This window comes from Rhipicephalus sanguineus, chromosome 2 (genome assembly GCF_013339695.2).
Source record: "Rhipicephalus sanguineus isolate Rsan-2018 chromosome 2, BIME_Rsan_1.4, whole genome shotgun sequence".
Classification (NCBI taxonomy): domain Eukaryota; kingdom Metazoa; phylum Arthropoda; class Arachnida; order Ixodida; family Ixodidae; genus Rhipicephalus; species Rhipicephalus sanguineus.
The window spans coordinates 113,074,416-113,088,522 of record NC_051177.1 but is presented as its reverse complement, the minus strand read 5'-3'; the positions used below and the strand labels follow the sequence as shown (position 1 = coordinate 113,088,522).

General features: G+C 46.7%; 1 protein-coding gene across 1 annotated transcript in view; it reads left to right on the top strand.

Moving 5' to 3' along the window:
- Positions 1–13,163, top strand: part of LOC119383539 (uncharacterized) — a 63,051-nt gene extending 49,888 nt beyond the window's left edge. Inside the window, exons 5-6 of the mRNA XM_037651749.1 lie at positions 7,756–7,857; positions 12,150–13,163. Coding sequence (XP_037507677.1) covers positions 7,756–7,857; positions 12,150–12,238 — 191 coding nt within the window. The 3' untranslated portion in view covers positions 12,239–13,163. The remainder of the gene's footprint in view (positions 1–7,755; positions 7,858–12,149) is intronic.
- The last annotated feature ends 944 nt before the right edge of the window (positions 13,164–14,107 follow it).

Genomic DNA, 14,107 nt, shown 5'->3' with positions numbered 1-14,107 from the left:
CTATAGGGATGATGAAAGTGAAACCGACAATTACTACAAGTTGTGCACAGAGCATATTTCTTTTAACCTTGAATTTTTTGTGCGCCAGAACCACACCGCTCAAGGCCTGAACATTTCCTCTTAAATCACCAGCCACTGTAACCCGAAGGGAAGCTTAAAGGGCCCCTCACCAGATTTGACAATTTTGAGCTGACGAGCGAAATGCATGCACTGGGCGTTCACGATCATGTCTGCCAAAATCTAAGAATAATCAGCTGAACCTTTGCTAACGCTACGTATATCCTGGCATAGCCGAGCTAAGTCACTGCAAATTTTTTCGCAGCTTCAACGGACCAATTAGAAAAAGTCACAGTTTCGCCGCAAGGGCGAAGCAATGAATGCGATAGCAAGGAACTAATGCTATACGAAGTGAGGCTCGCCAATGGATACTCTCAGTTTGAACAGCGCTTCTGTTGCAAAGGCGACCGAAGCAGCGAAGGAAACTAGCGTGCTTCAAGTGTCGAGCTGTGACACTTGATAGTTCGCGCTCATCTTCTGTTTGTTCGTTTGGCGGCGTCCCTGAGCTCGAGTGACATTCGTACGCGCCGTAACATGAACGCGGACATCACGGTGAAAGCGTGAAACATTCCTCTACCCCTCGCCACGAGAAAACCGCGCGAGCAGACAGCGGAAGGGCAAGCTTCTCCCATGCGCAAATATAAGAAGAAGCGAGCGAGCTCGCCGACGACTTTTAAATGCGCCCGTCGGGCTCCTAGCGCCACCTCGCTGGTAATGAAGAAACGCTTATTATCGCCTGCTGTCTCTGAGTCCGTCCAGCGCTAAATGGTGTGTATATAACGCTCGCCGTTAGCTACGTGGAGGATCTGCGTTTCGTGGCGTAGTGGATAGCGCCGCTCGCTGCGGATCAAGAGGTCCCTGGTTCGATTCCGCGCTTTGGAAGCATTTTTCTGAGTTATTTTTCTTTGGGGCCTTTATATATATATATACATACTTATACATATACGGCGCATTACGGCGGCGACGGCAAAATCCAGCCGAGACTGTCCACATAATTGCTATCGCAATAAAAATTCTTGTGGCATAATACCCTTTATTGGGCTCGCAACAACTTCCAATATTGTGATGTGCGCGCGAATGAGTTGTGGTTTGTACGCGTCATGTGCGGCGGTGGAAGAAGACCACGAGGACGCGAACACGAGGAGTCGAGTGCAGGAGCAGAAAAGGAACAAGGAGATGGAGTGAGTCATTCGATGCAGTCGGGTGGCTGGACCCGACTGTCCTACCACAGCGGTCCATGAGTTGAGGCTTCGGGCTTCAGGTGGCCGCCAACTCCTCCGTCTGCGAACGCTTCGCAACCGCAAGCATCAAGCTCCATCGCCATTCTTCAGAAGCCAGTGCCAACCTCCCCGAAGCTCCCCTTTCACTGCTCTGTACCTCACCTCGCCACCATGACTCAGCACTACGGTTCGCTCAACTCGATGGACTGTCAAGTGGGTGAGCCTGTGTCAGCCTTGAGCGCATGACTTCGATTTGAGATTAGGGACGCTAATTGGCTAGCCTGTGCTTTTTCTGTGTTTGTATAATTTGATTTAGTGTGTGTGTTTCTTGTGTGCATAAAGTGTTGTTCTAAACCTACAAGCAGCCTCGTCGGGTTGGTGGGCACGTCCGCGCTCCCGATCATCCTCACCTTACGAACCACATGTTTTCATTACAAATATCTAACTAAAATTTGTTATGTCGCCTGGTGAGGGGCCCTTTAAGAGAGCTTCAATGGTGACGGCGGGGTGCGGGCCTAAGGAGCTTCGCTCCAAAAAAAGCAATAGTGCTAAAACAATGGAACGGTATCTGCCCTCTTGAGCAATCAAGGGGCCGGAAACGTCCAACGGTTGGACAAATTCAGCCCCCTTGCACCATAAAAAAGCCATCAGCTCGGTCTCCCCCTTGCTTCTCTGGCGTCTTGCTTTCCCAGAAGACCGACTTCCGCCTTCCACCGTTTCACCACTATTTGTGCTTTCGGACGTTGTATACATATTACACTTATATTACCTAACTAGGTGACAAACAGCTGTATGGCTTGCATTAGTCGCTGGAAAAAAGCGCCTGCTGAAATGCTGCGCTCGCGTGCTACGCAGTCAAAGCGAAGCAAAAGGAAACTTTGCACAACCTTCTGCAAGTTTAGTTCGAAAGTATGTTTTTCGCCTAAAACGAAAATTACTCATTTGAAACTTTCTCCATATAATAGCAACAAAGTATACTACGCAGTGATGTAAGAAGCATATTTTACTTGGACTGCTACTTTGCGAAACTGACGCCGCAATATGGGTCAGAATGCTATTTTCCCAACTTCGCGATGATTGTTTGAGAACGTTTCTACTTCATTCGTCCCGGGGCTATATTTATGAAATATTATACGAACTAATAAATTCCGCAATGTGAATATTTTCCTCGCGAAAATGTTTTTTGCGAAAAAGAACGTTCTACCTTTAGGATTTTGCGATGTTTCGTCGTCCCCAAGATAAAAACATCTATACAAAAATGAATGAAATATCACAGTGACAAAAGACTCGCGCCTTCAGATTAAGAAAAAAAGTTGTTTTGTAGTAACGGCTCAAAACTGTAATTTTATATAAATTAGTTTGTGCGACATAGTTTTGCTTCCGGGCGCAAAGACTGAAGCGCCCTCTTGGCGCCAGAAAATTTTACAGTGGAGCTGCTAAGCTTTTCATGAAGCCGTTAGTCGTCGACAAAAAGCTATCGTCATCATGACCCGGCACGGGTTCGTCCTCTTCTTCCTCTGCATCCTCTCCTTTATCTTCTGCTTCGCTCCCTGAACGCGTGCGCCGATTTGTACGGCGTAGGATGCAACTATTTTAATGGGCGAGAGAACGAGTACAGACAGAGAGAAAAAGAGAAAGGATGAGATAAAACGAAAGAAGGAGAGAGGAATAGAGACAAAGAAAAGACAGAAATGTAGAAAATAGAAAGCGGAAGGAAGGAATAGACTAAGAGAGAGAAAGGGATAGAAAGGAACGAATGCGAAATAAAGGTAGAAAAAAGACAGCAAAACAGAAAAACAAACAGTGACACAGAATCAAAGAAATTGAGAGACAGAAATAGATAGAGAGAAAGAGGCAGAAAGAAAGCGGAAGGGGGAAATACAGAGAGAGCGAGAAAGAAACGGAAGAAAGAGAAAGAAAGCAACGGAAAAAAAATATTTTTAAAAATGATTAGAGACAGCAAGAAAGCACTTGAAAATAACAGGCACAAAATGGAAGAGAAAAAACAGAAAGCAAGAGAATAATAAAGAGAACTTAGGCTGCCCAGCTTCCTACTTCCTTCAGCCTTGGCACCACTATTGAGACGCTGCCTTAATTTGTTTTTACGGAAAAGTAATACCTCAATAACTATTCACATTCTTACATACAAGCGCGAATTTTTTTTCAGCATGATTGGAGAAGGTCGGAAAATCTCCGCGCCCACTTGATATCGAATGACCCATATAGTATTCCTATTGTATATGTGTATAACGCTATTTGTGCTATAGCAATGCTATAGGGTCTAATTGTGGGAAGCCTGGCGTCTTTCCACATGTAGACACTATCAGAAACGAGGACCTCGTGGCCGTAGCTATACGACGTCCTTCCTCCGCAAGGGCTAGCCCTGGTCCTCCTAACTTTCTTTCCTTCTCTCGCGCCTCCCCTGAACCCGTGCCTCACTTCTTTATATCAACGCCATCCGGCGCAAGCAGTAGAATGTGATCAAAATAACTTCGTCGATTTCAGCGTCTGCAACTTTTGTATGGCGTCTTTCCCCACATGGTGAGTTTCAAGACACGCGGAGCAAGCTCGAACCATTGCATTTCGTCCATTAAGTAGCTCTGAGGATTGTTTCCTTCGTGCAATACAAAATTGCTTACGTGAGATTATGATTAGGCATGCTCCGGGACGTAGCCCACCGTTCGAGCCTTGAAATGGCGTGTATGTTTTCATCTCCACCGTTTCCCTCTCCGCATAGCACTACTCACGTATTCCACATTGCAGAAGCTTTATCTCAGCATTTCGAGTCGTCTTCTTCACGAAGTGGCTGGATACTATAAAAAATAGCAGCGTTGTTTCTGACACACGAACTCTGCGACACACCAATTTTGGCGAAGGATGTCGAGATGAACGCACCTCCTTTTGACAGGTAAATCACACCAGCGGCGTGTTTCTGGACCTTGCTCGCCCACTGCTCTTTGGGAACAAGCTTGCTGAGGTGCTTGCATGGGTGGTTTCTATGGTAACAATGTTGCTCCGGCGCTATCCGCAGGACAATGCGCCTCACTTATGGGGGCTGAAGGATCGCTTTCATTTCCTTGTCAGTGCGCTCATCAACTTGCTCGGTCACAACCTCGTCCACTTCCACGACGCTTAGCAGAACAATGTCGAGACATCCAGGCTGCGTATCCATAGACGAGGACACCACGGGGAGCAAAGTAGCGCAGCTTGTTCCACCGACCAGCAGATAGAAGGATTCATCGTTGCTGGTGTGCAGGCTGTCGGCAGGTTCTACCATTGCACGCTTCATCGGTTGGTCACTGCCAGAAACCTAGCTCTTCTTTAACCTTAGCCTTCACGGTACAGCTTCCACCATTTATTCAATTTCCCTATGTACTATTTTTGACATTGGCTCTCGATTGATCTTCTCTCGGTTTTTTAGCCCAGTTGGGAATGCAGCCCAGTTGGGAATGTGCGTGATTGCCTGCGTCAAATGATTGCTCAGGGGGCTCCTCTTTCACATACGTCATCGCCGCTTGATCGCCGCCGAGAAACTCTCAAATCATTGGATTTTGATGCGGTGGTCCCATGCTTCTGCACGTCGACAGAATATATTTGTGTCGGTTCAAATTTGATATTTTTTTATATTTCTGTTACTTTGAGGCAATGCGCATTCTTGTTTGAAATGCGAGCCTTGCCTACATATCGCGTCTTTCTCCGTGCCTTCGGAGATGCTGTCACAGTCGTTGATGCTTCCACAGAAACTACCTTCATCGTGATTGCCGGCAGGAATAGCAGGCTCCTCTATCACCAGACCAACTTGGTAATGGTCAGTTTGTCTGCCTGGTCAATGCCGAAATGTCTCAAGGTCTGTGCGGTCTTGTAATTTACTTGGCATGCTCTTGTCGATAGCGATCGTTTCAGGAGCCACATAAATGATTCCTCACACTCCCAACTTGGGCAGGGCACTAGTTGCTGTAGAGTCGTAATGCAAGCTTCTTCTCTGTACAGACCACTCGATCAACGTTTCGAACACTGCGGTCCCGTTAATCCGCTCAAAAGTTCCAGTAGCGACTTTCCACTGTTTCGGGCATGATGTTTGTTAGAGGCGTCGCCTCAGGCCACCTTCAGTAGTGGTGGACACATGTGAGGAGGTACTTGAAACATTGCCAGTGTAAAAGAGGCCCCACCAAGTTTAAATTCACGTGTTTGAAACGGCTGAACTGCTGAACACGTGTCCCACGTCACTTTCACGGCTTCATAGGCTTGGCAACTTCTTCTCCAGCTACTAACATTTTTGTTGATCGCTGGCCAGAAGAAGCAGTTCGTGTAGCTTTGATAACGAGATGCTTCAGCCCGTGCAGCGAATCGAACAGAGGCCGCAGAAAGTCAACGGGCACGAACGGGCGTGCAACTTCCTGCGATGTGTCCCACGCGACCAACGTTGTTGTGTAGAGACGCGGCACTTTTGCCAGCTGGAGTTGAGCCTTCTTCCCGCACCTGACGCAGCTCGGCGTTGTGGCGGTGGCCAGAGTTTGAAAACTGAAAGAACCAGTCGGCGCAGCGCCGATGCGCGGCAGTGTGTCCGCTCCTTGCTTTTCCGCCCCAGTGACTTTGCAGACGTCCGTTGAATATTCGGAAGTTGCTGAAGCTCGCGTTCTGGGAAGGACGAACTGCTCTCCTTGAAGACGACGGTCAGCGTGTCGTCAGTGAAAACGTAAAAGGCGCGGCCATCAAGGAAAAAAAATGGAAATGCTTGAAAGCGCAATGAATGACCAACGCTTGTCTCCCGAAGGTGCTGTAGCGAGCTTCTGTACGTCTCAGGCACATTTAAAACAAGCCCTAAAGCCTTCAATCTGTGTCATTGTGCTGCTGCAGTACTTTACCCACTGCACCCACTGCGTTGTCGACGCGTCTACCTTAAGGTGAGGAGGCAGTTTATGAATCAGCAGCCCCGTTGTCGCAAACCGTGTTGTGGCTTCCTGAAAGGATTTCGTGCTCCAAGTACCAGTGGAAGGTAGGCCGTTTCTTCGGGTCGCGATGCAGATAGTCGGTAAGCGGTTGAATAACTTGCGCACAGGACGGTATGAAGTGCCTGTGGAAATTTATGAACACCACAAACATGGGACATTTACAGAAGGAGGTATGTGTTTGGGCTAGTTGGCACTCCACTTGAACAGCTAAATAGCGCAAACTTCAAGGACGAAAGACAGGAGAATGCGGCACACACAAGCGCTATGTGTGTGTCGCATTATCCTATCTTTCGTCCCTGAAGTTAGCGCTATTTAGCTGTTCATACGAAAGCAGGTTGAAGAGGAGACCCCATCGATTGTTGCACCCGTGATTACTGTGGATTGATTCCTTGGGCTGAAATGTGATAGCCGAGAACATCCAGGGCGTGAACTACGAACATGAATTTCTGCGGCGTCAATTTCTGAGGCATCCTTCAAAGACAAGGCCAAGCTGTTTTTTGTACTCTTCATCTGTGCGGCTTCCAAAGAGAATGTCGTCAAAATAGACGAAAATCAGCGGGAGTTCGTTCGCAACCTCGTCCACGACCCACTGAAATATTTCCCTCTGCATTCTTGACGCCGTAACCAAACGGGCAAACTCAAGTAGGTCAAACTCAAATTTTTGGTATTAAGTTTTTATATGACTTTCCATACTTTCTATACGTATGTTCCACACTTTCGAACCAGCTATTTGGTTACTTGTATTGAGGCTCCAACTAAACTTGCTATTGCGTAGTCCCCCTTTCGAGTAATTCAACTCAATGATTACAAATGTCCTATTCGGACATTTGTAAATGTCCTATTTGCAAAGAGTAACAACTAAACAACCGTTGTATACGTGTACAAACCCGTACACGATTCGGCTTCAACAAAAATCGCATGTTTAATATTCGCACAAGTATGCCAATCATCGGTTCTCTCGTCTTCTTGGCTATATTCTTCCCTGCGCAATAATTCAAGCCTCATAGTAAGAGGGCTTGTTCCCAGCACATTCTAAGCTAGTAAAGAAGGAATGAAAAGATATATGCTGTCACCTTCCGGCTTTGCCAAAACTCGTCTGTGCTGGATCAAACGCATCGTTCGATCCTGCACGGCCGTGGTACAAGACAGTCTGTGGAGTAAATCGCTATATCAGGCACTACACCATACCTTATAGTTTACGATGCAATTGAGGATCACTTTGCGAGTTATAATACATGGTGATCCTCATCACAATACTACGTTGTTTCACAATGCGCATTTCCCGAAGACTGCGTATTTTCAGCGTGCCTTTCTAATTACCGTACCACTCACTTCCAAAACGACTTTTCCCAAAATGTCGCGGCTCCCTTGATTTTTCAATTTGAGCAGTGCACAGAACACTTCACACTTTCTTGAGGCTGAGAAATGTATCTAAAAAATTTTCTCAGCTGACCTGAACCTTACAAGAAGAATAGTTTATATGATTACTGTTGAGCACTAATATTATTTTTTCCTGTCAATTTTAGCCCCGAAGAATCAAGAGTGCCACTTCGCATGGGGAAGACATTGTGAAGATTTTATTTCGATTTCCTGTTATATTAGGAGAAACTACTGCGAATGCTTATGCGGTAAGTTCACTTTTCCTCTAAAAAAATCCACAGCATATACGGGGTGAATGATGATGAGTGAGGCGAAGCTCCGGAGGGAATCATCAGTAAACGGTGAATACTCCGAGTAATTAGCCTAGTATATGATCAAGTAAACACGTGAGAAACAACGTGTATATATTAAACATCAAACTTATATTGTACTGTTGGTTTACGTGGTCCCTTCATTACAACGGTCCCCCTAGCGTACGTCGCCACACTAAATCGAACGATTGCCTTCCACCAATTACACGCGCCTTATTTGAATCTTCCATGAATTCTGCCTAGCACATTATCAGCGACGTGAGATCGGGCGCGTTTATACTAAAGGATCGATGAGAGTCATGGCACTTGCAGCTCACTTTAATTTTACATGTACGCTGTGAATCGTTATTGTTTAATCACGCACAGGAGAAATCTCAAACAGGCACTACCTTGGAGCTCAATATCCAGTGCCTCTATATGCGGGGTGGTCAGTGAACGGTTGTGGAGCGCGAGCACAAGGAGGTTAAAACGCGAGCAGTCCGTTTTTTCAATCGAGAAACTCGCTAGCAGACGCTGCCTGCGTCGGCTTCCCGACACGAGAGAGGGGGGGACTAGAGCACGCATCTGCAACGCATCGAGTGCCTCCGCGCCATCTAGGGATCTTTCTGAGAACTAGAGGTGGCTACGACAGCGCCATCTAGTGAACACTCCAAGAACTAGAGGTGGCTACCTACTACTACTATTACTAATACATACTACAGAGGAGGGACAGGCCCACACCCAAAGGAGCTTCGCCCCTAAAATATGCAGCCATGTGGGTGATTTCTGCCCATCTGCTCAAACCAATTGCGAATAAATATAATTCTGTATTTGAAACAACGACCATCGTCATCATCGTCAGCCTATTTTATGTACGAGCCAGGGTGAAGACCTCTCCCAATCATCTACAGATTGTCATTTCCGGCACGAGCTGATTCCATTTCATGCATGCAAACATTACATTTCACCAGCTCAACTAAGAGCCCGCCGCCCTCGGCTAGGTTTAACGGCTTTCGGCAACCATTCCATCACTTTAACTGACACTGGTTATTGTTCCTTTGTATTACGTCACTGGCCAACCATTTTTTTTCTCTTTATGCTAACTAGGATATGGGGTTTTCCTTACCACTGATCCACTTGACTGGCTTCCTTTTTCTTAAATTGCGCCTAACATATTTTGTCCTATCGAACGTTGCATGGATCTCACTTCATATAGAGCTTCCTTTTTATTCTTCAAGACACTGGTGAAGATGTCTGCACTGGAGGAAGTTCAATGTTTTTACACTTTCCGATTCAGGGACAGCGATCAGTTGCCGGTCATGAGTTAGGAATGCCAGCCGTATGAGCACTAGCCGATTTTCGTTCTTCAGTGAACTTATTTACATCATTAGGCACCCCTGTTGATAATTAACCTCGATGTACACACTTCTGTAGAGATCCTATGGTCCAATTCCGTATTGAGTTATCGTTCTTTCGCGAAGCTTTGGTTGTTGTACCCTACAAGCACTGGCTCATAATTGCGAGTGGGATGGGTCACATAGTTCTTTATAAAGAAAATGCTCGAACAAGTAAATAAGTGAAGCAATACGAAACACTTTATAGCAATGAAAAGGAAGCGTGAAACCTGGTGCAAAAAGGGCGCTTGAGCGTCGCTTTCGAGATTACAGCTCGATAGCATAATAGGACACCGTTCGCATCTCCTTTTCAATCGCTAGCTTGGCTTCGCCTTTTGGTAGACACCTCAATCTTGCCTCAAGGAAAGTACCGTCCGTGCGCGTAACATTGGCCTTTTCAAACTATCATAGCATGCCTACTGCAAGTGTAGTTGCGCAATGCCCACTGCGCCATAATTCTTCCATTCGCGCATTGGGTATGCGCCCACTACATGTTCATAGGGCAACACGCGCACGTGCACAGCTGCACACGTTGTTGATGCTCGTGATGATAATTCTGATTAATTATGCCTCGGTGTTTTGTAATGGGCAAGCCTCTAAACCATCCACTCGTTGCGTAATTTGCAGGTTTTAAGCAATGTGCTATTCTATGCTTCTGCCACGCAATATTACATGCTTTAAGGAGACATTGCGCACTAATGACATTCGTGTAGGGTTTTTTTTTTCGGAAGCAGTTTCAAGTGATGGCGTCGCTCTGTGGTGCGACAACAGCTCGCCAGGCACGATGCCTGCGCTCGATTTCCACTCGAACAGAATATTTTAAGTGTGTAACACTTTAAAGGCCCGGCATGTCGTCCACCGTCTCATGTCGCATAGTCAGGCTGTGGTCAGTACAGGACTAAAACAAGGATACCAATGCTGACAACTGGTGCAAAATAAACTAACAACGTATAAAATAATATGAACTACAGAAATAATCAAGAATTACTCGCAATATTTACCTAAACTTGTGAAAAACACTTCTGAAACTTCCGTCTGATATCCGCCGCGCAAGATAAGGCGCCATAGCCTTGGCAAGCGCGCGATCGCCGAGGCGGTGGGAAGCGCTAAGAGAATCGCTGGGTTGCTCGTGTTACGCACTTACTCAGGCTTCATGGTAGTGGACCTGCATTAAGCGCAGGATTTAGAACTATACTGAGACATACACTAGGATGACATTTTTATTATTTCTTTGTTTGCATCTATCTCAAATTTTCGCTCACCCACAACGCAAATTTTTGCTCACATCGAACGACGCCGACACCGGCGCCGGAATTTATGCGAAACAATCTCATGAACGCTAATGCGTTAAAAATGTTACACAGTGGATTTTAGCGCACGCAAGAATGAACAAAAAACAATCACAAAGGTACAAAAACAATTGCGATCCCTTTGCTTGGTAGCACTAGCCACTCAATCTTTTGATAATTCGATGAACTAGAGCAGAGCCGTCATAATAGCAGCGCGGTTTGCAACAAAGAAGTAGTCTCCAATGGACAAAAGTTTTGTTGTAATGGACGTTAAGCCCTGCATACCAGCCGCCATTTTACAGAAGCATTGTGCGGACAAGGCAAAGCGGCGGCAGCAGAGAAGACAGTGATCTAGTCTTTGTGGCTCGTTACAAACTGTACAGGGGTTAATTTATGCGAACCCAGATTTCTGACGTCAAAAATTAAGACGCGGATTTTAAAAGCGGAAGTTTGTTAAAGTCACCTTGCACTGATGTGAGAGGCATTTGATGGTGTTGCATGGGAATTGGAAATGCCGAAAATCTTCTGAGTAGACGAGGGGTATTTCAGTGCCTCTTTAAAAATAGCAGGCGTTAAAATCTCCTTTCTCTAGCAAAAGGAAAAAGTGAAAATTTGGTCGTTCGTGTAACACCATGTCATAGGCTGTGGAAGCATCGACACCGAAAGGGACGATGAAGATATGTTGCTCAAGAAGCGAGTTGAACTTCACGTGCCTTCGTGCTTTAAGCCTAATGAAAACCAGCAGACAATGAAGCCAAGGAAGGTATAGCGGACGTTAATTGTACTGTTTTAAGTATATCAGTAATTGTGATGTCGATGTGAAGAAAGTGCACCAAAAACAACACTGCCTCCTGCAAGGACTGAACCTGCAACCTTCAGATAACGCGCGGGATGCTCTACAAATTCAGCTACAGTGGCGGTCGTCTTCCCGTCCCCTTTATCGGGTATTAAGCGCATCTAAACCTGGAAGTGTTAGACAGCCGACACTCCGACACATCAAAGGGGGCATTCAAAATGTACAGCGCCATCGGTCAACAAGCCCGTAAGGTCGATCTTTTGCCGGGCGCCGAAACGAAGCCACTCGCATACCGAAGCCATTCCGGCGCTAGGTGGAGATTGTTTTGCCTTCTTTCTGCGATGAATTCCCAACGCTTCGTGCGCTGATGAGGCAACGAGGGACCCGTGACAATGCCTAGAAGAAAGTAGCATATATTTTAATCGAATGTATCAGTTACCTGAACGAGGATAAAAAAGTACCGACGCGAACTTCTTTTGTCAAAAATATCGGCGCTGTGCTCTGGTTCGGAAATGACCGGTGCGCGCAAAAGCGTTCTTCAACCTCTGTTCTTAATTCACCGTGCAATTTAGTCACTTGGTATTAAATAAGCTACACCTCAAAAATAACATTACGAAAAATAACATTACATCACGGTGGGGGGAGTCATGAGCCGCAACCCGTTCGACAAAGAGCCAGCAACGCTAGGAATAAGGACCCGTTTATTTCACGATTAAAGCCAATATCTTATAAAGCACTTCTCTACACATAATGCCTTATTGCCATTTACAGAGGTTCGATCCAACAGCAAGCCGAAGGTTCCACGTCCCGGCAGCCCTAGACTACAAGTTCGCCAAAATGTTAATGGAAGACGCCAGTGATATCAACAACAGTTACGAGTCTCTATCTACAATCTTTCTTCGCAGTCTCAAGTATGCATTCTGTCCTGAACATTCGCAACGTACTTGAATAACATAGAGCTGGAATGTTTGATGTCTACTCACGTTAAAAGACAGGGCGTGCAGTCACGGATACAAGAAAGAAGTCAAGACACCATGAACGCCGACTAACAACTGAAAAGGCACACAGCGGCCACTGTTACAGAACGTCTAAAGAAGTCCGTTTTATTAACTCCCAGCATGGTTGCTGAAAGCAACAGTAAAAAACGTGTTGTAGGTATTCCTTACATTCATGTGCATCCCATAGGCTATAGAAAGTGGGAAGTACATACCGTTGCTTTAAGGGCTCTCAATAAGCTAGTTAAGATATGCGGCGATGTGCAGAGAAAGAATGAGCAGGTAATAGACAGAAGCGGACTGACATTTGTTTCGTAAAACGCCAACAAATTCACTGATTCCCATGCAGGTGTAGTGTATAAGGTTCCTTTTAGCTGCAACCGCTTTAAAGTTGAACATGTAGGCCGTTGTAAACCAGAAATTATTGGAACTTAAGAGATCACTAACCGGAGGCTCACCAGCTAAGTTAGCTTTAGATTGTCGAGAGTGTATATGCACGCCGAAATTCGTTGAATGCGCTGTTTTGTAAAGGCACAAGAATGAAGAAACGCGTCTAGTAGTTGAGGCATGGCATATCAGTAATAGTGATAGCGCACGTGTGAGCCAATCGTCGATTTACCTGCATAAAGAAGCCAAATGCGTGAACTGTCCTCTCTCACGGAGACCCCTACACGTGCCGGATTGATAGGTATCGCCTCTTCGTTGGGAATGCGCAGATGAGGTTTCGTGCCTACTTTGTTTTCCACCACTGTGGGCCTTTTAGATGCGAAGTATCTTAAGGCGGAGCTCAATCCGGTGGTGGTGGTGGTGTGCGGCGTGACCACCCTTACTGCGCATGCGCATACCCTCTCCACACACCTCCTCTCCACTCCCCCTCACCATTCCCCATGTCATCTACCCCTCTCCCCTTTCCCTCTCCACTCACCCTCTCACCCCTCTCCACTTCGCCTCTCCCCTTCCCCTCTCCCCCTCTCACCCCTCTCCCCTTCCCTTCTCCCCCATCCCTCTCCCCTTCCTCTCCCCATACCCCTTTCCACTTCCCCTCTCCCCTCCCCCTTTCCACTCTTCCTCTGAAACGCGGGCTAGACATGCCGAAATTCTCTCCTGCGCAACGCCGCGATGAGCTCGAGCGCATGCGCGTCCCCTCCCCTTCTCTCTCCTCTCCTACGCTGCCCCCCTCTCGCCCGCCTGTCGACCGCGTTCCCCGCTCGCCCTGTGAGAATTAACGGCCAGGCTAGATGGAAGATACGACGCGCGTAGCGTCCCTCTTCGCGTTCCACGACGCGAGGTCGGTAGCATGCCCAACTAACGCCAACGGAACGCGATCGTGCAAGAGCTCCGGCTTCGCATCGCCTCATGGTTTCCTTTAGCGGGAGATGGTGTAATTTTTCACTTTAGAATATTAAATATAATATCTGGGGTTTAATGACCCAAAACCACGATATGATTATGAGAGACGCCGTAGTGGAAGGCTCCGGAAATTTTGACCTTCTGGTGTTCTTTAACGTGCGCTGACATCTCGTTTCGTCTCCATCGAAATGTAATCGTCGCGGCCGCGATCGAACCCGCGACCTTCGGGTCAGCAGCCGAGCACCGTAACCGCTACACCATCGCAGCGGACCCATTTTCAGTTGTTAGTCGGCGTTTGTGGTGTCCTTACTTTGCTCTTGTGTTAACGTTTGCACGCCCAGTCTTTTAACACAAGACCTTATCCTACGTTTCTGAAAGCAATAA